The sequence below is a fragment of the Sander lucioperca genome, chromosome 1 (assembly GCF_008315115.2).
Source record: "Sander lucioperca isolate FBNREF2018 chromosome 1, SLUC_FBN_1.2, whole genome shotgun sequence".
NCBI classification, from domain to species: Eukaryota; Metazoa; Chordata; class Actinopteri; order Perciformes; family Percidae; genus Sander; species Sander lucioperca.
The window spans coordinates 17503885-17528506 of record NC_050173.1 but is presented as its reverse complement, the minus strand read 5'-3'; the positions used below and the strand labels follow the sequence as shown (position 1 = coordinate 17528506).

The window sequence follows — 24622 nt, the reverse complement described above, 5'->3', positions numbered from 1 at the left end:
CCACTGACATACACTGGGAAATTTGAACAAAAAATTACATTTATCAGGCGATCAAATTCATTGCTTTACACTCAGATAGCAAAGCCAGAAGTCAGTCCAAACAGTGGCAGAAATGGGACAGTAGCAATTCATAGTAGCACGTTATAGAAATAACAGGGAAACAAAATACAATGCTAACAATACAGGATGGTAAACAGTACATAACTCTTAAAATAATAAAACTTCAACATAGCATGTGTTTAAGCAAATAAATTAAAAGTTAATACTTAGGGGGCATAACTGCCAAATGTGATAATAACTAGTAGAATGCTTGAAGTGCTTAGATCATTTACGCCACAAAGAACTGTCCCATTTTCTACCTACAGTATAAAAATGTATTGTTTTGGCTGGCTATTACACAAGAGTGGAAGGATGTGTGTGGGCTACGAGGCGGAGATGGCTACACTGAGTTTGGCCTGCTGCTCTCCAGGAAGTGAGGTCACAGCTTTTTGGAAGTCTGCAGAGTGCTGCTGGGCAAATTGTTTTATCAGCATGGCCAAAGTGGTCTGGGTTTCTGTGGAGAAGAGACAAAATAGTTTAGGGATGACAGAAATACAGCAACATTACAACAGCATGTTAATACGAGTACTGTGCAGACTGCCTGAAGATGCTCAATGTGTGGAAAATAGTATGTCAGCTGTGCATTGTTTCCTCTTGGTTTTTCAATAACTTTAGATAAACAAATAGCTTGAACACTAAACAGTTACAGCGTTCAGTTCAGTTTAAGTTAGTGCCTTTTCAGTGCAATCTAAGAAAAACAGGACACTGAAAATGCTGCCTGGTACCAAAGAAATATTTACCTTCATCAACATTCTTGTTGCCAAGGACATGACTGGAAGCAGCAACTATGGGCTTCATTAGCTGCACAACCTGAAAGGGAAAATAAAATGGTAACAATGTTAAAGACTGGTGTCCGAGTCCATGAACCAAATACACACAATGACTGAGAAACCACAAGTTTCAGGATCTTCATCGAAGGATGGGAAGTTTGTAAAAACTGAATCAAGAGAGTTGAAATATGCTGTATGCATGCATAATATGTTTTAGTAATACTGTATAAAACATAAAATGTAATTAAAAAAAAATTATTGAAAGATTGGCCTGATATTGGTTTTTATAAAGCATAGGTTGAGGTCATTCTAAACATCTGAAGCTGCTCCAGCATCAACAATGAAGAATAATCACTTTCTGCTCGTTTGTCACTAACACCTTTGTTGTACTAAGACAATCTCAATGCCATGATACATTTCAGGCACGAGGAGAAGCATTTAAAGAGAAATTGTAACAATTGAATGAACCATGGTGCTAACACCCCTGCATAATGTCACCATGAATAGGCAAAAATGCCAATATAGTTTTAAGAGGCAGGGAACACATTTTCCTAGACCACATGTGGACAAGGCAGTATTACTGCTTGTGTAGTAACTAGCTTGGATGCCAGTGGAGACAGACACATATTCCTCCCACACAGGGATTGTAATACCAGGTATAAATTGTGTTTGCACTGTACCAGAGCAGGAGTGTTTGTGTAGAGCATAGCCAGGCAGTTGAACACGGTCTTGTTCTCCTCTAAGTCCTCTTTGAGGGGAAGACGAGCTACCAGAGCAGGCACAACCTGTTGGAGAGCACACCGTGTCTGTTATTATTCCAGTTTGAAGAGAATTTCCTGCTTGTGAAAAAGTGTTGTGAGCAGTAAAGATTACTTGTGGTGGCTAAAAGGAATACTATCTTGTCAGGAGCGGTGCAAGCTGTATATTTACCTGCTCCAGAGGGACAGCATCCACATTGCTCATGATCATCCTGCAGAGTGCGGCACACAGGTTGTCAATCACCCTGAGGTCTGACTCTTTGGTCAGCATGTTGGAAAACACAGACAGCATCATGGGATAGTCTCTGGAACATGTTAACTAAGGAACAGCTGTGTGTAATGTTTGCTTTTATAAATTAGGCATCAATACACAACACACATCCAAAAACACACACAAGTAAGAAGGATACGATACACAGATGGGTCCAGTTGCCTGAGCCAGACATCCCAGTCCAAACACGCTGTTGTTGCGAACCTCGGGATCACTGTCCCTCACTCCAGCTACCAGCACGGGAAGCAAACGATTGGACAGTCGGCCTGCCACTCCCTGGCCCCCAGACACACTCATAAGGGACTGCAGGATTTCTCCAATGGTACCCACAGAAAAGGACCGGTCAGCCACGGTGCATGTGGATTTCTTTTGAGGGAGAAAGGCAATTAATTAGTGTTATACTGACCAAAAAAGGACGCATGAATTGGTGTGAAATGGCATTACTCTGTGGCAATACACATTGGCTAAATATCAAAGGATTGTACCATTCAGTGTTGTAGTCCAGTCACCAACTGTCGAGTCCAAGTCAAGTCTCGAGTCCCCAGTGTTCGAGTCCAAGTCAGAGTCACGAAAGAAGAGTCGTGAGTCTCGAGTCCTAAAGAAGAGTCTGAGTCCACATCCCTCTGTATCTTTCTAATGTGAACATGTAGTAAGGGGCACGCATCATAAACTACAGTCGCAAGTGGAGAGCACACACCCTGCCCCTGCATCAAACAGTTACAGGCTAAATCCAGGGTTCATATGCATTTTAACCAGTACTTTTCCATGATTTTTTGGCAAATTTCCATGACTATGTATTCCTGAAAATGTCAGTCATTATACAATAAGAATAAAAATCTGTGTTAAAGTTTACCCTCAGAGGTTTAACAATAAAATTAATGACAATTAATGTGGTTCATAGTGGGATTCGTAATATCGCGCCCCGAATAGAACGTTGAGGTTAAGACGACGTGAAATACATTTATTAATCATATATTATGCTGTGTTAAAAAAATAATTCCATAACTTTTCCAAAACTTTCTGGGTGTTTTTATGTTTCCAAAAACCTTTCCAGGCCTGGAATTTGCATTTTTCAAATTCCATAACTTTCCCAGGTTTTTCCAAAACATATGAACCCTGTATATATCAATAGCTTATATCACATTTTTATGACCTATTACTATAGTTGGGTATTGTTTTGTTTTTTTTCCGATACCAGTATTTTTAAAATGGTGCCGGTGCCTAAACGGGGCCTGAACAGATACTTTAAAGTGCTCATATTGTGGTCATTTTCAGGTTCATAATTGTATTTAGAGGTTGTACTATAATAGATTTAAATTCTATTATTTTTGTTGTGCTGCACATTGCTGCAGCTCCTCTTTTCACCCTGTGTGTTGAGCTCTCTGTTTTAGCTACAGAGTGAGGCATCGCACTTCTGTTCCATCTTTGTTGGGAGTCGCACACGCGTAGTAGCTAGGTAAGGACTACTAGCTAGTCAGAAGCAGAGTATGAAGGCGTGGCACGCTAGCAGCTAGGCGAGCATTATAACGTGTGTTACAAAGTGACGCACGTTTGTCTCTGAAGTAAAGGCTGGACTACAATAGAGCTGTTTGGAGCAGTTTGTGAACAGTGTTTTCTCTGGAAGATGGTTAAGTCCCTTTGGGATGGACTTTGGGCTTTTTCACTTTGTAAATCTATAACATGCACAAAAAAGATATAGAACACAATAAAGGAAAGGGGAAAAGCCAAAAAGCATAATATGAGAACTTTTTAAAAAAGCAGATCACAAAACTACAGTCTGTGACATTAAAGAACATGAGTGTTTATTACTAAGGCCATAAGCTCAAATTTAAATAATTTATTTAAAATGTAAATGTATAACTTATTTTACAGTAAATTGCTGTTAAATGACCAAAACAACCACTAGATAGCAAAAGGCTTTTTTTTACACAATAACTTGGAATGCACCACGAGGCTTTTATTTTTTTTTTTTTTAAATTGCCAAGTGAACGCACCATAAAGTCCCGTCTGTGTTGTTTTTCCGACTTCATCTAACTTCCGAGTCCTACTTCATTAATGCGCAATTCCGATTACAGAAATCACCGAGTCAAAGTCCAAGTCATCAGTGCACGAGTCCAAGTCGAGTCACGAGTCCAGAGAACAGCAACTCGAGTCAGACTCAAGTCCGAGTCCAGGACTCAAGTACTCCATCACTGGTACCATTATAACATTGTGATCCTACCCAAGTCCTTTATTAATAACTCCAGAAAACTACTGTATCCTTGCTGTAGTCAATAAGAAGGAGCATTATAGATGTTATGAACTTCACAGATACAGAAAGCAAGTCAGGAGTTACAGTATCACTATTAGGGATGCAGCGGTTAACTGATTTCACAGTTTAAATGGTTAATTAAATCATAAAGGCTCCGCTACACCCAGTGTTATCTGAATGCACGTTATGAGTAGCAGTGTGTGCAGTTCTTATTAAACCTCCTTGACAACATAAACACTCACATCAGACGTCGGTCACAGTGAGTATTGACTGTTAAGAGTTGTGTACAATGGCGTCCCGTGGTGGGATAACTTACTGCTGCAATTTTTTTACATTACATCAAGTAAGCAAACACCAGGAAAACACAGAGCACAGCCGGCCCCTGACCTCACGACAGCTGCAACAGGGAATTCAACCCAAGTTGGTAAGCCTGCTAGCGACTTTGTTTGTTAACGTTGTTGTTAATCATTTGTTAGCTTGTCAACATTACCAGTTAGCTAGCTAACGTAACCCTGTTTAATGTTAACGGTAACGTTACATTTAAAGCCATCTAACAAGTCAGCATCAGCCGACGATAGAGTCATAACGTTACGTTCGTACGAGTCAAAACTCCGCAAGTTCAATCACGTCACTGACGTTACGCTTAACGTTACTTACTTACTCCTCTTCATCCCCTATGGGAAATAAGGCTGCAAAGAGATCTCTCCATCGCATTTATTCTTTGGCAACATGCTGCACATCTCCCTGTGACAGGTACATCTTGTCCGGCATCCAACTTTTAGAAACACCAACTAGCAGGGCCGTTTGTATCTTTTTGAGGGCCTGAAGGACAGCACTGTTGTTGCCAACTTGGCCTTTGTTTGTGCTGTGACCTCTAGTTTAATTAAAAAAGGTTGATGATTGATCATATAATCATTTTCAAAACATTCAAAACTGTTAGTGTTATTTCTGTTTCAAAAGGCAGCAATACATAACACATTATTGTTCATGTGAATTTATACATGAGTAGTGAAATAAATTAATGCATAATAATCGTGATAATCGTGAAACCGTGATTATTCTTCAGACTATAATCGTACCAACAAAATGTACAAAAAGTAAATAGACTTCTAAACTTCTGTTAGACTCCAGTTCTTGTCAGTTGTTCCAGACTCACAGCTTTACTCATGAGGAGAGGCAGCAGGTCATTGAGGAAAGGGGCAAAGTTGTCTGCAGGCACAGAAGAGGCCAGCAGAGGAATTCCCTCCCCAGCAAACTCCTGGAGCATAGCATCGTACTCTGCCTGAATCAGAAAGCACATCAACAGAAAGTACAATGTGTAACTGAAAAGTGATGTGGAAATAATGGGTAAAAAAGCAGCCTATATTCTATTCTATATTTACAGTATCAATATATAAAATGATTTAAGTTTGAATCCACGGTTTGGTGTTTTCATTTTGACTGTATTGGTGTAATGTGAGGGCATACACTTTAACCTGGATGGCTGCAAAAGAAAGTTAAACTCTTGCATTACCAGTTCAATGTTCCATCCATTCACTTTTGAGAGTAATTTACATTAACATGTTGTATCCACAATAATTCATATTCATCAGCATATACAAACAAATTTGCTGTAATGTGGTGACACTCAAGATTATATCACGTATGTGTAGATGGACTTTAATGTCCATGACTGTGACTGATATGCAACAAGAGGACAGCCAACCTGTTGGTCTTCATCTTCAGCTTCATCACCACCACCACCATCCTGACAAACGGTCTGAACAGAGAGAAAAGAGAGGAACCAATGACGGAGGGTTACGAGCATTACTTCCACCTAGGAAATATAATTTTTGTGAATGAGCATAATGAACTGAGTATTTTAGTGTCCTTAGCTATAACAAAAAAAAGCCTTCATCCTCATCAGCCTCTCCTCTTCTCACCTTTTTCTTGAGCACATCACGGATGACATGGCTGATCTCCTTCAGACGATGAGGGTTTTTGAAAGCCTCCTCCTTGCACGACTTTATGACATTGTTCATGGTTTCCAGAACACCCATCACAACCTGGCGCTCATGCTCCGTTCGCACGGTTTCCACGAAGCAAGGAAGCACCACATCCAGCAACTTCAGTAGGGCTGTGTGTGTGTGTGTGTGTGTGTGTGTGTGTGTGTGTGTGTGGGGCCACAGGAATGAGGAGGAATAAAGTTAAAACTAGCCAAAGGCAACTGCATTGATACCTGTTCGACACAGTCTTAAAAAAAAATAAGTTAGCTTGCCTCGACCTTACGGTTTGCAATGGTATATAATCTCACAGTATACTGTATATCTGCTTAGAGACCATTTGTATTTTCTCCCTTGATGTTGAGCATCAATAATGACCACTTCAGCAGTAAGCAGCACCGCCCATTTCTGCATTTCCTGTAAATAATAACAGTAGCGCAGAGTTCCTGAGAAGAGAGGCTTTACCCTGGTGGTTGGCCTCGGTGGGATTCTCCTTCCACACTTGATGCTGAGCTCGACAAAACTGGCCCATGGCTCCGAATGCTGCCCTGCGGACATCCTCGTGGGGAAACTAAGGACACACGCACAAAATGACAGAATTATGGGGTGAGAAGAGAGATTAAGCACCTGCCATTCAGAAGTGTTGTTAAACAAGACACCAAGTCCCTACTATGACCAATGGAACTAATCTAACATTGACCCTGACTTAGAGATGGATTGATAATTAAATAATAATAATGAAATACCTTTATTTAATAAAGGTAACTGTACCTGGATACCTTTTCACTGACTTAAGATAATGATTTAATGCATGGTAAGAGTTCAAGACTTGCATTATCAATCTATCTACGGACACTTGCATTTATAAACACAATGTACAAAGTGCCCTTCATGGCACATTGGACAGAGAAGGATGATAGGGCCGGACCAGCCAGTCAGAGTGACTTACATCTCTCATCTCGTAAACCTGCTGAAAGCTGGACTCCAAGAAGGGCTGGAAGGCAGCACTTTCATGGGAAACACAGCAACACAAGTTAAAATACACACATGTATGCACACAAAAGTGTCTGACATAAAATTAGTACTCGCCGTTTTAAAGAACATATGACAAAATTAGAACAGAAAAGAAATGTAAAACTATTCATCGACACTACCTAAAAGATAACTGCACGTGTAATACTCTGAGTTGCTGCAACACAGTTTCTGAGAATAGTCAGACTAGAAGAGAATTACAGGAAGCGTCATATAAATGCCGAGACTAGATCCCCTGTAAATATCTATGTTACCCAGTGCTGAATGCAATCTCTCCCAGTGCATCACAGGCATCCTCCTTCTCATCGATGTAGGCATTTTCCACACTGAACCTGAGAGATGGATAGACATGGTATCAGACGGAGTGAGAGCAAACTTTTGCTCAGGGACAGTAAATATACATGCGTGTATGTTTGTATGTGTGTGTGACCCCACCCTGCAACATCATGGATATCTGTCTCCGGCTCATCTTCCAGAAATTCATCTACATCTTTTTGTCCTTCGTTATCGTCATCATCGTCATCATCCAGCAGGACAAATGTCTTGTCCTCCTCAATGTGGGCCTGATGAGAGGACAGAGGAAGAGAATGCTCAGTGAAATGCTGTATTACTATTATTTATATTACTAATAGCGATCTTTCAAAATGGGCCTGTTTGAAATGGGCCGATTGCTTGGCCTGTGGTATTGCTTATTGTAGCTTCCTCTAGAACCATTGTACCCCAAAATTACTACCCCAAAGCACCTAATATGCAACCAATTCTACTTCGGAGGAAAACATTGTACTACTACACTGGCTTTTGTTTGATATCTAGTATTGGCAAAATGGCTTTTTTATTGAGTTTCCTCTTAGCGAAATGCTGAGTGAATTTAAGCTGGGCTTTAATTGTAAAGAGTAGACACGGAAGAGCCAGCGTTATGGTAGCACCTTTTTTTTTTCTCAACCTTTTTCAACACAACACAACAGCGGCAATGTTAATGTAAGCTATCCGCTCGTGCTCCAGAAAAGTGAAGAAAAGTTTGGTTGGTATATCCAGCAATCATGTAACGCTGGAAGCAGCAAAAAAGTGAACCACAGTCAAAGCCGGTGAATCTCCTCCCGCTGCTGTACAGAGCGTTGTCAACAGCTTGCTGCGTGTGACGTCTTTTGCGCAGCAGATTGTTTTTTTTTGTCGTGAATTTTTTCCTCAACCTTTATTGTGCGGTCGTTTAGTTTATTTCACAGTTTATTAATATCCAATGCCAGTGTTTCCCATACATAGGTTCTCCTTGAGCGCCCCACCCAGGTAGATTGAGACCTGACCAGGTAGATAACATCCGAATTATGTTGTTTTTCCAATTAACAATGTATTTTTTACAGCACACGCAGACCAGCTGCCTCTAGCCCCTCCCTCTCGTGAAGTCTCGCAACGCATGCATGACAGCGTCAATGCTTCACTTCAGGCTCAGAGGCTATCGTTACTAGTAGCATGCTGCTGCTGGTCTTGCCGTGAGATTAACTGTACCAGTAAACTGCAGAAATGCCGCAGCCACACCGCTGTGAAAGCTCCCCAAACGTCATTTATCAGAGTCTGGTTGTTCACCCTCTCTGCAGCAGTCTCGTCCACTCCATATCTTTATAATGGAGCTAACCGGAGCTAATCACTGCTAACCGAGTCTTTAGTTGTTCTCCGTTCCCGTATTCATTAACTGTATTTATGGTCAGTTGTTTTAATAACAGAAATTTGTTCAGATGAGATCTTAATGAGTGCAACATGGACATGTATAGTACAAAACAGAGTATTTAAGATGAACGGTTCATGAGATATTTCAAAGACACACACACAGATTTTTTTAGAGAGATGATTTCAAAGTGTTGTTTGTATGCTTCATACCGTGATGCCTTCATTGGACTTGAGGGCGAGCAGCATGACTGTTGTAATGGCCGGGAGGTGAGGAGTCAGGCAGTCAGGGCTGACTGTGGATACAGCAGAGTAGAGACTGTACCTGAAGGACAGAAGCACAGAGGGAGACTTTTTGAAATGTATTTATTTATTTTCCTTCAGTTTATCTTAAACTAACAGACTGTATGTGGTCAAGTGAGTGGAGACAAAAAAAAAAAACTCAAACATTTACACACACTAAGATACATACGTGCAGCGTCTCAAGTCAGGGTCATCAATGGTGTCGGTGAGGTTGAGGCCCAACTGAACACACTCTGCAGCAAGAGGACTGAAGACATCTTTGCCAATGGTACGGGCCAGCACGGAGAGCGTATCTAACAGCAACAACAACAAAGGGTTAACATCCATTCATGCTGTCGAGTTTGGTGTTGCAATTTAACATTTTTTTTTTAAAAATAAATAAATTATATATATATATATATATATATATATATATATATATATATATATATATATATATATATATATATATATATATATATATATATATATATATATATATATATATCCATAACAAGAGTAAAACAAAAACTACATTATCACAATATGGTCAAGTGGGCAAAATAGATTGTTCTAAATATACATCACAACTTCTTCCTTTTACTTTGCAAATCTCTGTGGTTACATACCCAAGGACTGAGTTTGCAGAGACCTCATTTCCTCTGTGGTGGTAGTCAGGAAGCCCTTCAGGCTTTCAATAACTGGAGGGAAGTAGGGAACCAGCAGCTCCTTGGCGGCATTGGCTGATAAGACAGTGATTCACAATGGGGCTTACATCACTTCACTTTGATCCCAAGAGTAACATTTTCTTCGCAAGTTTGTTTCATAGTGGACCAAGTGTTGCAGGTTAACATTACACCAACAACCCTACTTTATGTTTTTATTGAGTAGCAATTCTTCAGCCAGAAATGACCTGGAGTATTGTTTGGCTAAAGTGTAAAATCTCTCTCCATCAGAAATACATCCCTAAGCTAAATTAACCTATAGACTTACAATCTGAGGCTCAATTATTATTATAATTATTATGTTGACTTTTACAATCTTCTTGTGTGTTTTTTGTAGTGTCTGAAGTTAGACAGAAACTGAACACTGCTAAAGTGAGTTATGCTTACGTCGTTAAGCTTAACATTTAGCTTACATAGTAAGCCAGAAAAATTGCATGATTGCATCTGATGAATCTTTGATATCTTCTTACCTATGGCACCTATAGCAGACACAGCAAGCTCTTTTATCTTGAGGTTTTCCGTGTTGTTAAGGGCAGACAACATAGTTTCCATGAGGGTGGGCAGGTAGGGCTCAATATCTGCTCCTGTTCAGCCAAAAAGAAAGAGAAGATAAAGCATGACCCTATTCTGACAAGAATTACCACCTAGCTGTACCATGTCATCAACCAGCCAAATTGCAGTTTACATTCATTTCTGTCAAGACTCATAACATATGTAGCGAAGACTTTGAAGCAATTTCATAAAAGGTATTAGGTGTATTTGACGAAACATGGATGCTTCAAACACATTTTCAACCCGGCAGCACAGAAGATCTATACAGTTAGAACAGTTTTATGGTGGGAACCCAAGATTAGAGTCTCCAATTCAGTAAAATGTGAAATATGGTCAAAATCTCCCCTTCGCTTCTTGAGAAAAGCAGTTTTGCACAACATTATGATTCATTCATTATTTTATCCTATAAGCCATTTGCGTGAAATGTCATAATCAGTTCATCCTTGAGTCCAAGTGGAGTTTTGTGCCAAATTTGAAGAAAAGAAATCCCTCCAGGGGGTCCTGAGATATCACGTTCACAGGGATGGGACGCACAGACAACCCTTTTAACCTTTAAGATACCAGATCATCTGTATAACACAAGTTTGTTGATTTGCTGTTGTTTTTCACTGGTCCATAGGAAGGTCGTTTCCTCTTGCAGGGAACAAGGTGTGCAGGCATACTGTGCCAGTCATAACCCTTTTTTTAAGCTTACCTAGGTTCTCCATGAAGTTCTCCAGGGCATAAAAGGCCTTGGTGACATGACCAACCTTGGCCTGGTTCAAGGACGAAAGGTAACCCAGCAACAAAGGCATCAACTCTGCACAGTACTTGCTCACTTCAGGCTGGAAAGAATAGTTGGTAAAAAAAAAATTATGAACAGAAAATAGACTAATTCTGTTTGAAATAAATTTTTAACTATAATAATAAAACATTTTGTATTCTGTTAAACTATAGATATACTGTACATGCGCACTAATATTTGTAAAAATATACTAAGTAACCAGTACTCTCATGCCAAGGGATGCGATATTGTACTGAAATGTATATCCACTCCTACATACACAGTCCCAAGTCTGAACTGTGAGCATTCAACAGCATAAATATATCAAATGTCAAAATATTGCAAATAATATATATTTATAAACATGTTTTCTTTAAAGTAAAGGGCTCGTTTAAAAAGGCACAGTTTGTGAATACGGGCTGTGGGCATTTTTCTGTGGATTGAGCGTTTTGATACGTTCACAGTATTAATATAGCACCTTGACCTGCTTTATAATTTAAAAAAAGACGTGAAAATCTCACTTTTGACAATATGGGACCTTTAAAAGCAAAATATTAACATGTAAGCAAAGGTAAAAAAGGTATGTACCATTTTACATGTTGCTGTGTTGAATTACCTGTAAATGTTCAGAGAACTGTCCCAGGGCAAAAAGGCCGGCACTGCGCACCACCTGATTACTGTCAGAGAGACTCTGGCACACTGTCTGCAGCATTGATGACAGCAACCTAACATCGACAGATATAAAGGTGAATTTACTCAAATCATGTTGATTGTTCCAAAGTCAGCCAACAGACCAACCACACTATGAATATGGTTGTGTGGTTATGAAACATACATGAATTTAAGAAAAGAAAATAAGTATATGGGGAACTTTTTCCATGTCGGCTAGACATACTTGGTGCGTATGTGGTCAGCACATCCTTCAGCCAGCACAGCAAGACACATGAGACCCCCCTTCCTCTCATAGGGGTTTTCACTGGCAAGGCAGGTCTTGGCAAGAGGCATCTAAAACACAAGACACAACGTAATACATTGTCAAGCGGTTGGGTATCGAATTCTGTACTTTTTTGGGTACCGACTGAATTATGACGGTACTACCAAGGACCGATTCACATTAAATCCAACGGTGCCAAATATCGGTAACTGAGAGCATGTAAGTGCGAGCTTATCTGCATGTTGACAGAGAGCGGAGCTACAAAACACACACACACACAGAGCTGTGGTGCGAACGGAGCGGAATGATGTCACCTCAGCAGTTTGTTTAAGTCACAGTGAGTCACGGCAATGCTGATAAAGCAGTTGCAAGTGTGGTCAGACTCCACGCAGACAGCGTTCGCTGCAATACTGTATAATGGCGAGCCAAAAGCGGTATATGCTAGTCAAGAGGCAGGTTTTCGAGTCAAGACTCTTACTTAATGCATGTAAATGCACATTGCTGTTTTAAAGATTCATCAAGACCCAAACAAAAACCTAAAAAAGAAAGTTCACCTTAAAAGGGTAATTTGGGGTTTTTTCCCCCGTGCATTTGTGACTAATGTGAACAGAAATCTTTGAAATTGTTCCAGTATAGAGCGAGAATACAGTAACCGGCAGCCGGGAACTGGGCTGCAATGTATCCTATAGGACAAGTGCACAACGTCAATGTACTTCCACTAAGAGTGCTTGTTTTTGCCACTGACAGTCCAGATTGTTGTTATGCGTCTAACTACTACACTATGAAGAGATGGTGAAGTTGCCGTTACCCTGCCATGCTTGTGTAACTGGCTGATGCCAGGTCAACACACAAACTTTAGCTAAAAGCATTACCTTACCTCTACTCTGTCTGCAGCTCTCAACTCTTCAAACAGCATTTCATGCAGTGTATGCATGGACTGAAGTTGTTAGGATACACTGGCTGTAGCACAACTAGCCTCAACTTCAGCCTGTCTGCATCCAAAGGTTATGTCTATGAAAGCTGTGCAAAGTGGAGCTTGACATTCTGTTGGAAAAATTTGGAAATGCGCAATTGAAAATATTTTAGATAACACAAAGCTACGCTTTCTGTGCTGCAAAACAACAAACTCCCCGGAACACCTCTCTGACTACTTGGTTTGACATTATTAACAGCCATGGTTCCACACTGCTGTCTTCTGGCAAGTCATGTCGCAAGATTTCAGAACAAGACTTCATCATCTTCCCATAATGTATTCAGACATTTATAATGACAATCTGGACTGTCAGTGGCAAAAACAAGCACTGTTAGTGGACGTACATTAGGGCTGTTGGAACGAATTCTGAAAGTCGAATACAATTGAAATAGTAAAAATATCAATACTATTCGAATGCTGAAATTACTATTCGAATGTATATATTTTTATAAATGTGTTAGCTAATGTTACGGTAGCTACCAAGTAACGTTAGTACTGGGGGAGTGACAGGCTGTGGCTGGGAATCGAAAGAAGGATGGGAAATACTGTTTTAACATGACTTTAAAATCGACATCCACCTAGTCAAAATGTTAACATTAATTAGCTCGTTCTTGTTTCCTATGCATCCCGAGTTATAGCTCAGCTGGGAGCTTCATGGACGAGTTTGCTTCGACTTTATATTACCTTCTAATATTATCAGTAACATGACAATCTGCAAGAAACAGGTTGCTTAGAAATCACTTAAATAGTAGTGACAGCACCGTTTGGATTAGTTATCAATGGGGTTAGCATGGTAGCTAACACTAATGTTACTCTGTTTATAGTCTATATCCTTGACGTTCGACTTCAGGGATTGTTCCGGTGCCGCAGGAAATTCCGCCGGATGCATGTATTTTCGCCGATGTCCGTTTCCTTCCGCTTTCTTTGTGTTGGAATTTTACGACTGGTTAACTGCTCCGCAGATCTCTGCAGGGTAAATTGAGAAAGCTAGCTAGACTATCTGTCTAATCTGAGTTTTCCCATGACGATTGTGATTGGTTTAAAGAAATGCCAATAAACCAGAGCACGTTTTTCTCCCATCCCAGAATGCTGTGTGGACTAGCCAGACATCCGCAGCGCGTGGATGGTCTGGCAAAGCGAGACTACTCGAGATTATGACATATCGTTTTGGCTGCGCTTTCAAACATGCTATCATGCTTCCCTACATTTGTTAGATAATGTTTCATTAACATTAAGAGTTCTCTGTTGATTTGTATTTGTGGATATGTGCTCGTAATGGAAAATGAATGTAAATAAAGCAGCATGCAATAAAAGTAATGAGTGTGCCCCTTCAAAGCTAATGTTTGAAGTCCCTCTAGTGGACAGAACATATAACAACAACCACATGCTGATTGTGGCATTGACAACGCATAAGCCTGAGTAGAGTAGTAAATATTATTTGACAGGCTGAATTTGAGCGTTAAAAATTCAAATATTATTCAAATACTATAAAAATTCAAATGGTATTATATAGGAAGATTGACAGCTATAATGTACATTGACGGTGTGCACTGGCCCTACAGGATTACATTGCAGCCCAGTTCGCAGCTGCCGGTTACAGCAATCTTGCTTAATACTGGACCAATTTCAAAGATTTTTGTTCGCATTAGTTACTTGGACACAAATGCATGGGAAAACAGGGTCCAGGTTAAAAAGTACCGAAATTACCCTTTAATGTAACATATCTGTTAACATCAACATCCAGGTGACTTACCAGTTGTTGAAACAGTTTCTCTGGGGGCATATGGAGGGCCATAGTGTCAATTATCTGTAAATACAGCAAAAACAATTTATCAAGATTAATCTTCCTTGCAACTCCACAGTGAATCTACTAAAGCTGTTGCAAAGTACATTTTCTTACACAACAGAAGAACACATTGTATATCAACACAAATACCTGAGCAGCACAGTGTTTGGGATTGTCATTGTCTGTGCCGTCTCCGCTGTCATCCTCCTCATCCTCTGGGTCATGCTCCCCAGGTGGGGGAGCTGCAATCAGCACAGGGAAAATGGTCTGCAGGATGGGGTTCAGCAGCTTCTGCTTCAGCACCGTCTACAAAGTAGATACAATTATGAAGATTGTTTTTATTTAGTATATATAACGTTACAAAGCCAAACACTTTGTAGTTGCCCAGTAAAGCAGAAAGTATAAATCTTCCATCTTTTGTTTAAAAAAAAAAAAAAACTTTCCAAATATGCAAACCCAGGAGACCTGACCATTTCTATTTCAAATGACTCATACCTGTTCTTGATCCTTGTTTTGTTTTAATTTATTTATAGTAGCATATGGTTTATTTTACCTTGCTCTTCAGCTTGATGAGGAAGGCAATACAAGAGAGTGCTTTCACCCGCAGAGAGTCACTCAGTGTGGTGTCACTGCCCACCTGACACAAACATTGACATTGAACATGTTATTATCTGTCATTTCTGAAATTAAAATAAAATTCACAACACAACAGTGGGAAGTAAAGACAGAATTCAGACATTCAGCTCCCACCTCCAAGCAGAAGCGGACAATCTCAGCAACATGAGGGACGATGATGGACACCTCACTCTCCATGAGCTCATTAAACACCTCCATGGCCTCGCTGGCTTGGCTCTGTGCAAACACAGACAAATGTAATAATTTGACAGGTCTGAGTGATTCATACCCTTAAATACATTTAACTGGCAACAGAAAAAACATTAAAAAAAAAACATATTACAATTTACCTGATCTGCCTTGATGAGGTGTTTCAAAGCGACAATCAGACTTGGGATGATAGAACGCATCTGGTTCTGTAGGGCAGCAAAATGTCACATCAGTCATTAAAAAGTGTATAGATCTATCCCATTTGTAATGTTTTGAATGTTTATATACTATTTGAAAACTTTTGCTGCCAAATGTCAAAGTTAAAAATGCCTCACCATCTCTTCTGAGCCAGTATATGCAGTTATGGCTGTAAGGGTGAGGATGCAGTAGTACAAAGCTGTTGGGTTGTTGTGGTCCTGCAGTACAGTACTAAACAGCTGTAGCAGCTGGCAGTAGTGAGGCTTGAAAGGCTCAGGGTTGGACTCCATCACCTTATTCAGCAGCAGGAGGCCAACCTGTTAGGAAAGAAGAGCGTTGATATTCCAAGGCTGTGATTAACGAAGATAATGTCATACAATATAACAGGAGACTGAAGTATTTATTAACTCCAAACAAACTGTAACTCTTAGGTTATGAAATGAAAAATTAAAAACACCACAGCTGTAGCCACAGATTGCAAATTAGACTAGAGATGTTCAGCAATCATATGAAGGTCCTAATGAAAATAATAAGTTAACTGTTAAATTAGTAGATGAATGAACCGTATCTAAAGTCGTAGGTGTTACATGAGTCCTGTACCTGTCGTTCATGAGGGTTGCTGCTCTTGGTGGACTGATTGAGAAACTGCAGCAGGGCAGGCCAGCGGTCTGGTGTTTCATGTTTGACCATAACTGCACACAGTTGGGAGAGTGAATGCTGCACTGTGTGCCTGCAAAATAAGAGATTTATAGACAAACATTTAGTTCAGGCTCATTCGTATGTCATATGTGTATGGCTGCATATGGCAATATACACTTGAGATAACATTGTATATGTTTCAGTGTCATTTACAACACATACAGTACAATCTGGTTAATTTAAGACACAATTAGTTATAATTAAATAAACCGAATTTCTTACTCTGTTTCTTGCATGAAGGCCTGCAGCACCACTGCCTTAAGGCTGCATGAATGAATAAGGGCAAATATTGCAATTACAACTTATTTTCAACTTAATTTCAACTATAACTGGGTGTAGTGTAAATTCTTCAATGAAAAAAAAAATCTGTGCACCTTTCTCTATCATTAGGGATAATCTTCTTCCAGTGTTTCTTCACTCTCAACCTCAGCATCACTGCAGCTGACTGACGAATCTAAGATGTACAATCAGGTGAAGATTTCAGGTAGTTTACAAAGATGAAAGCACACAAGGACAAATGCTGATACCCATCACTCACTATTTCACATACACACACTCACTCTGGAAATTATACTTATCCAATAGGATAAAACATTCCTCTCACTGCTCACACAATACCTGAGGGTTTTGGGAGCCACTCATGACAGCACATAGTGCTGGTATAATGGCTGGGTCTTTGAAAGCCTGTTTCAGCTGGGCGGTGGCCTAAAGGGGGACAAAAGAGGTCTGACCAAGTTAGACTGGCTACCACAAAGCTACATTATTGTAGAAATCACAGGGCACCAACGCACATTACAAAATGCAGTCAACTGACTCAGCCCGAGGCCTGAATTAATTTTTTTTGGAACTAAGTTTAAGTTATCTAACTTTACATGACATCTAATACCGTTAGAACACATTGATGCTGTATACATATCAATGACCAACTGCTTGACAGTCAGCCAGCCGTTTATTACCAGACGTTTATTTCGCTAGCTTAACGTTACTTCGATAACCGTTAGTTGACCTTAACTGTTAGTTTTCAAACTTCTCGTCTGCCTAACAAACTAGCTAGCTAGCTAGTAATGTAGCTAAATGCTAACTTTTTTTAAAAGTTATTTGTGGCTTTAACGTTACCTGCTGAATGGCAGCATTATCGGGCTGTGTCAGCTGTAAAAGAATTCGTTCAAGTTCCTCGGTCATCTTGACAGCTCAGAGCTAACGTTACCACCTTTAGTTAACCTGTTGTGACCGTTAGCGGTAATATTTCTAATTAACCGGTTTAGATGAACGAGTTGTCCTTCTGTGTTGTGGTTACCAACGGTGTCCCAAGTATGTTACAGCTGTCAAATATGTAAAGAGAGCCTCTCTGGGCAGGTCTTATCGGTAGCTACCGAGTTTGCTGTAAAAAAAAAAAATCTCTTTAAAAAAGTCGGATACGTATGAAGCTATCAAGCCGAAAAGGAGAGTCTGACAGATTCGAACCCCCTAGCTCGGTCTGGTCCGTTTAGGCTTCAACTGCCAGCACGCGGAGCAGAACCGGCCAGAAGTTCCATGTGAGTTGAGTTAAAGGGACCTGCTGCTATCAGTGTGCATTCAGTCTGACAAAAACAAACAGCGCCTCCAAGCGGAGAGGAGGGCGTAGTGCAACCAATCTAAAAGAGTGGTGGAAAGTGAGAGATATTTATGAAAGTTGTCGTGCAACATTGAGTTACTTGTACATAGACACACTTTAGTATTATACTAACTGTTATGCTACTTTATACTTTTACTTCACTACATTTAAAAGATAGTGTACTTTTTATTTTTATTTATAATCTGACAGCAATATTTACTCACTTTGCAGACTTTACATACAAAACATACACTCAATTACAAGTTTATTAGGTATACCTAGCTAAAACTGATTCAGTGTAATACAACTCAAGCATACCTTCATGAAAATTATAACATATTATCATTTTTCGAACTTTTTAGAGAGGCGTTGATTTAAGTGTTTGGTAATTTTGGAGGATGACAAAACTATCTGTTTAGCTCAGGTGTTTATGTACAAAAATGAATATTAGCTTATATAGTTCTCTCAAAATTCAATATCAGTCTCTATTGGTCAGACTATAGACTTCCTTTGCCAGACCTTCCTTCACAGCGCCGCGGAGGAGGGTCTGGCTAGTCCACACAGCATTCTGGGATGGGAGAAAAACGTGCTCAGGTTTATTGTCATTTCTTTAAACCAATCACAATCGTCACAGTGCCTCTGCAAAATAGCCTCGGGAAGGAACTTGTTTTGGTGGAACATGTGTACGTTCAAAAGTTGTTTTATTCGTGCGACAGAAAACCCACGACGTTCCACTTCCGGGATTGCTCCGTTGCCGCTGGAAATTCCGCTGGATTTCACTCTTTTCGGCCGGATGTCCGGTACCTTCCGCTTTCTTTGTGTTGAAATATTAAACTCCGGTCGATTTATAAGGACTATGGTTAACTGCTCCTCAGATCTCTGCAGGGTAAATCCAGACATCTAGCAAGACTAAATGTTGAATCTGAGTTTTCTGTTACACAACTAAAACAACTTTGAATGTACCCATGTTCCACCAAAACAAGTTCCTTCCCGAGGCTATTTTGCAGGCATGCCGTTGCTCTGGTTTAAATAAATGCCAATAAACCAGAGCATGTTTTTCTCCCATCCTGGAATGCTGTGTGGACTCGCCAGACCCTCCTCCGCAGGGCTGTGGAGGAGGGTCACTTTAAGACTACATTAAAGTGATGCTTATACAAATCAGTAGTGATAATACAACACTGAAAGGAACCATTCTATGTCAAGTACTGATATTTGAAACATTTAGCCGATATATACTTGTATACTTACGCATTTTTAGCGCAAGACTTAGTAATCAAGTTTTTTTTTTTCTATTACTACTTTTACTAAGGTAAAGGACCTGTATGGTACTTATTCCGTCACTGATTTATACTGCATGAAAAGTGCCTTGTGGTTGCAGTTGGGAGAAAGCTAGCCTCATTTGCACACTTTTCAGACAACAAAGGAGATACTCACAGTGTTGCATTTCCCGCCCAAAACACCCATTACCCAAAACACAACATCAGTGACTAATCTGCACTATACAAGAAAGCAACGCTGAAGAAGCAATCATGTAATTTGAGGACAAGAGGTCAAATTCAGCATCAGTTAGGTAGATAATGCTTACGCCTACCAGGTAATCAGTATTTACTATTACACATTTACAGTATTACAGGAGGGTAAGAAAATCTACCATGGTTTGTGTAGTAGCAAAACAAAAAATATGCAAACAAACTATAATTGATTAAAACGAGCATGTTCAAATGTATGGATACTCTAGCTTGTACGCCCTTTTTTCACAGTAGCAGTGCCTCACAAATACACTTACAAAATAGAGTACAGTATGCCTAGTCGCCAGAGGCCAATCTGTTGGCCCTTTACCACATACCAATGCTAATGTGCACTGCACAGCTGCCACTATACACACCTACACCATCAACCCCCCCTCCTAAACTTCTCAGCTCATACACGATCAGACGAACACACCCTGTCGAGGCAGAGATCAGTAGAAATGCTAATGTACCCATTAGGCTCACTGTTCGCACATTATTTCAGCGCTAAGTAAATCATTACCACCTCAATACAGCCAAGGAGGGGGAACACAAACAAGCCCTTGGATGGTAACACGTGGCTAATCTAAATCATCTTTATGAAAAGGATTGCAAATAGAGGTAAAGGCCCAACCCACTGTACAGAATGGGGAAATGTTGGGCTTTGAAGCTATGGTCTGTCTTTGAACACTTATGTTCAAAGTGCAGAAATGAAAGAGTTGAATATGTTTTACATCAAGTTTGAGGCTAAATGTATTACCCCTGACAGACAGCCCTTTCAAACTAAACATTTCGTCAAATACATTTTAGTAAGCAGCTCCACTGCCATAGATTTATATTTCTCAATCATGAACCAAATGCTGACTATGAAGTATTGGTGGTTCATAAACTATTCATGCTTGAGACCCAGATGTTATATTTAGTCCATTGATCTGGGACTGAAGCTCGTGAAAACATGATTAATCATGCAATTGGAGTCAACAGACTATTTGGAAAGTCGCTTTTGGTTACTAAGTTATGTTTTGTGAAGCTGCCTGGTACACAAAACCCTTCCCTGCTTAGCTAGATCTTTTGCTGCACAGTGTATTCATCCAGGCAGGGAAGCGTGTTTTGTACCAACACTCAAGATGGAATTAAAAATATCATGTTTCCCTGAACTGCATTATCAGTGAGTTGCAATACTGCCCCTTTCTTGCCTTCCATTCCTTCAAGATACTTCTGATAGCTAAAGGTGTGCTCCCTAAACAAACACAACCGCAGAACACCACCAGTAGTAACTATCTGAGCCTCAAAAGTCTTTAAAAGAGACTAATCTCTTGATTGCCAATACTGAATTTGGGCCACACAATTAGGAAGATTTAGGCATGAGGTAACCGTGAGGTAATATGATTAAACAAATTATAAATAATCATTTAGGAATATGCATCATGCACATTATCAGCTGAAATAATGTCTTAAAAATTAAATAATGTCTTTAAAAAATATTTTGACACACAAACACTCGTCCACACTGGGCTTCAATAAGATTCCTTATCATCATGCAGGCTCATATTGTGCTCAAATAGTGCATATTCATATTACCAAACAAAATTACATTTAATGAAATTACCACACAACAACTACCACTAAAACTCATGTAACACTGTGGGACATTTTACTTTGCTGATCTGTGGTATTGAGACCACTCTTTAAAAGAAAGATACCCTAATTCTAGATATTCAGTGTACCTATACTTTGATTTTTTTTAAATATAGGATGATGATATTACAGAAGTGGGTTACTTAAAAAATTGTTGGTATAGTAACTCTTCTAACTTTACTTTATTTTTGCCTCCAAACCTGAAAATTTTAAATTAAAAACAAAGATTAAACCTATCTAGGTGGCCAATGAAATTACGTTACTGCCGCCCATGAAGGGTGAACCAAAGAGATTGGCTCAAATCAAAACACCCACCTACATACCTGCCCACAGAACGGGCACCACACCCACAATCCTACACGTCTTTATAAACAGCATCTGGAGGTTGGTCGTATTTTAATTTTTGAAGTTAGTTGGCGCTGTTTGTTTTAACTGGGTAGGTCATTGCTTTTATTTGTTTATTCAGATCTACGGGGGTGCCCACCTCCATTTTAAGCATTTTTAACACCAATACTTTTTTGGTTGTTCCCTTTTTTTAATTGCGACACGCACATTTTTCCAGAGAGATGGCAGACTGGAAGACGCAGATAAGTTACAACTACAACCCTTCTTACCATGCATACGCCTACGGCCTAGTGTACCAACCCGGTTCAGAGCCAAACCACGCTAACCTGACTAACTGGGGCGAAGCCGGAGTCACGGATTTGACCAACTACAATGCCGGGGTGACACCGGCCTACTACGCCACCACCGCCAGAACCCGGGAAGATTCTTCACCTCGCAGTCCGGAGCAGCATGACCTGAACGGCCCTGGTCACTACCAGGGCGCCGGGGTCGTCTACCTCGGTGACACACAGGCAGGCCGTATGCTCCTGGCCGGACCTCCCCGGACTGCTTACGACGCACGGTCACACGAGGCCAGGCGGGCCGGGAGCGATTCCACTAGTGACTCTGAGGCACACACCTCACCGGGTATGTAATTCTGAGCTTAGCTAGCATTTTGCAAATATGCTAGCAAATCTTAGCAGAAAAGGCAGTGGACTTTCGCTGTGCTGTTGGAACTTTCTGGAAATTAACTATAACTAACTTAATTTAAAGGTTTAAAGGTTTTGTATCAGTGCTTACATCTTCGTGTTGGTTGCTGAAAGCGATAATTTCTTCCGCCAGTATTGAACACGAAGCCCAATTTAGTTCCATCTTGGTTGTGAAAGATTCCCAAACATCCCGCCACTGACTTTACTGAGCGCTCCTGGAAAAGGTCAAGTGGCGACATCTCGCGACAGAATCCGAGGGAAAAAAACCCCGTCTCTGGCTACATGTGCAATATGCCTTTGGAAATATAGCAGAGTTTACATGAATGTAAAATGTGAGGCTCAACAAGTTTTTTTTGTTTTTTTTTCCGTAAAATGTCATCTCCTACAGTTGACACGAACCCCCAATGCTTTGGAAAATCCATGTTGACCCTGTAACTCACCCTACTCACCATTTGTTTCCCTTCACTTAGATTCATGGAGTTCTGGCAGCAGCCGAGAAGGAGTTCTCCCCCAGGCAGACCCTGCCACCTGGGTGAAGAAAGAACTCGACGATGAGGCAAGCAGCAGGAGCCCTGATGCCAGCAAAGATGTTTCAAGCTCAATCATGGAAGAGCCAAGGACATTTGCTGTCAATGAGAACGATGGCATCAAGAAGACTACTGCTGTAAATAACCCTAAAGTAAAGGCCCGTGCAGCCTTCTCAGAGATTCAGATGAATACTCTTGTCCAGCGCTTCAGTGTTCAGAGGTATCTCACCCCTGCTGAAATGAAGAACCTTGCAGAACTGACAGGGCTGACCTACAAACAGGTGAGGCATTAAAAAGTTTGTTGGATCACAAGCACAACAAAATGTATGTATGTTCACTTTTTGATCAGCTGGGATCTCCATCTTATTTGTAGGTTAAGACTTGGTTTCAGAACCGAAGGATGAAGCTAAGGAGGCACCAGAAAGACACCAGCTGGGTGTCTGAGCGCTACAACAAAGGCAGCCCGGTTCGTGGAACCATGTACACCAACATTCCCTCACATGGACCGTCTGTAAGTAGCTAGCTAAAGCTAAATAAAAGTGAGACTATTGTCCTGCCCAGGTTTCCTGTTAACTGATAACAGAGGAAAAAGCGGTTTGGACATAGAACAAGACGTCCATAATGGAGGCCTAACCGTAGTCTGGTTATGGCCTTAAAGGCGAGACGAAACACGGTGAAATTACAGGATGTGATAAAGGAGACTATGAATTTGCTTCTTCTACTAAATTGAACTACCACTTTGTTTTCCTTTCAGTATCAGGGAGAAGCCCGGCCCCAGCTCAAAGAGCAATACAACCAGCACATGATGGAGGCAGCCTTTAAGAAAAATCCACAGAACCTGGCCTTCTATCTGGCTACTATGGGCTCTGCTGCTGGATCTGCTGGCTACCCCTCCTGGGCCCCTGGCTCACCCCAGACTGCAGTGCCCTCCAGGCCCCAGGCAGCTGGTTGGTCCATGCCCCAGGCGGCTGGCTGGTCCAGGCACTATGAATACAATCCCAATGCCTTTACCTCAGCCAGTGACACTGCTGCAAATAATGCTGGGCAGGACACAAACTTCGAAGGAAAAGATGGGGAGCCTGTCAACAGCAGCAGCACCTTAAGCACAACAATGGTACATAATACCAGCCAGTAGTCAATGTTGAGCTGCTAAGCTAATAAGCTTATCTGTAAGTTACAGTCGTGTTAGTATTAAGTTTCCTGACTAGTTTGTATTTGCTTTGCATGGCCGGTGTGTACATATGCCCTGTTCATACTCCTTCTGTTGAAAAGAACTTTTTTTTTTTTTTTTTACTATGAATTCTTATATGCAACTATTTAATGTATTGTGTGTTCCTTGCGCTTGGTGATACGAGATGGGTCCAAGTTGGATGCATTCTTTGGATTACATTGTTTTTTTGGAACTGGCCAAGTGCTGATACAGATCTGATGTGCACACTTATTTTTTTACATAAATACAAGTTCACTATGTTTCACGGAGTGTTTTTCTGAGCGTGATTAATATGGTAACATACGTTTACGAATAACTATTCTCTAATTTGTGATTTTAATAGTGCATGTAATGTGACTGGTGGGGTTGTGGCTAAAAGTGAAAAATTCTTCTTTGCAGTCCATCAACTAGTACAGTAGACTAGTAGGGCGGTTTGTCACACTTGCCATAACACCAGAATTGCATCACAATTTATGCTAGTGTTTCAATTGGCTATGCAACATGTAGTGAAGATGCTCTTAAAATTGTAAAATAAAAAGGAAAATATATCCT

General features: G+C 40.5%; 2 protein-coding genes across 6 annotated transcripts; one reads left to right on the top strand and one right to left on the bottom strand.

Moving 5' to 3' along the window:
• Positions 1–24: 24 nt before the first annotated feature.
• Positions 25–22558, bottom strand: ipo4 (importin 4). 5 transcript variants are annotated; one of them, XM_036006812.1, is made up of 30 exons: positions 22425–22558; positions 17178–17264; positions 16934–17013; positions 16782–16823; positions 16461–16590; positions 15998–16177; positions 15803–15868; positions 15588–15689; positions 15391–15474; positions 14988–15143; positions 14805–14858; positions 12040–12149; positions 11761–11869; positions 11076–11205; positions 10300–10413; positions 9734–9847; positions 9295–9418; positions 9036–9147; positions 7599–7726; positions 7418–7495; positions 7081–7138; positions 6597–6702; positions 6072–6265; positions 5855–5908; positions 5306–5446; positions 2038–2264; positions 1800–1932; positions 1550–1654; positions 840–909; positions 25–553 (listed from the first exon to the last, which is right to left on the bottom strand). In XM_036006812.1, exons 1-30 carry the CDS (start codon positions 22494–22496, stop codon positions 423–425), a joined length of 3291 nt encoding a protein of 1096 aa, XP_035862705.1. In that variant the 5' UTR covers positions 22497–22558; the 3' UTR covers positions 25–422. The 5 variants fall into 5 exon arrangements, with proteins under 5 accessions (XP_035862705.1, XP_035862712.1, XP_035862710.1 ...); XM_036006819.1 differs by having other exon boundaries at positions 25–556; positions 849–909; XM_036006817.1 differs by having other exon boundaries at positions 7418–7489.
• On the top strand, positions 21688–24330 carry nanog (nanog homeobox). The gene is made up of 4 exons (XM_031294563.2): positions 21688–22271; positions 22804–23141; positions 23234–23371; positions 23615–24330. The coding sequence occupies exons 1-4, from the start codon at positions 21866–21868 to the stop codon at positions 23993–23995; spliced, it is 1263 nt and encodes a 420-aa protein (XP_031150423.1). The 5' UTR covers positions 21688–21865; the 3' UTR covers positions 23996–24330.
• Positions 24331–24622: the final 292 nt, after the last annotated feature.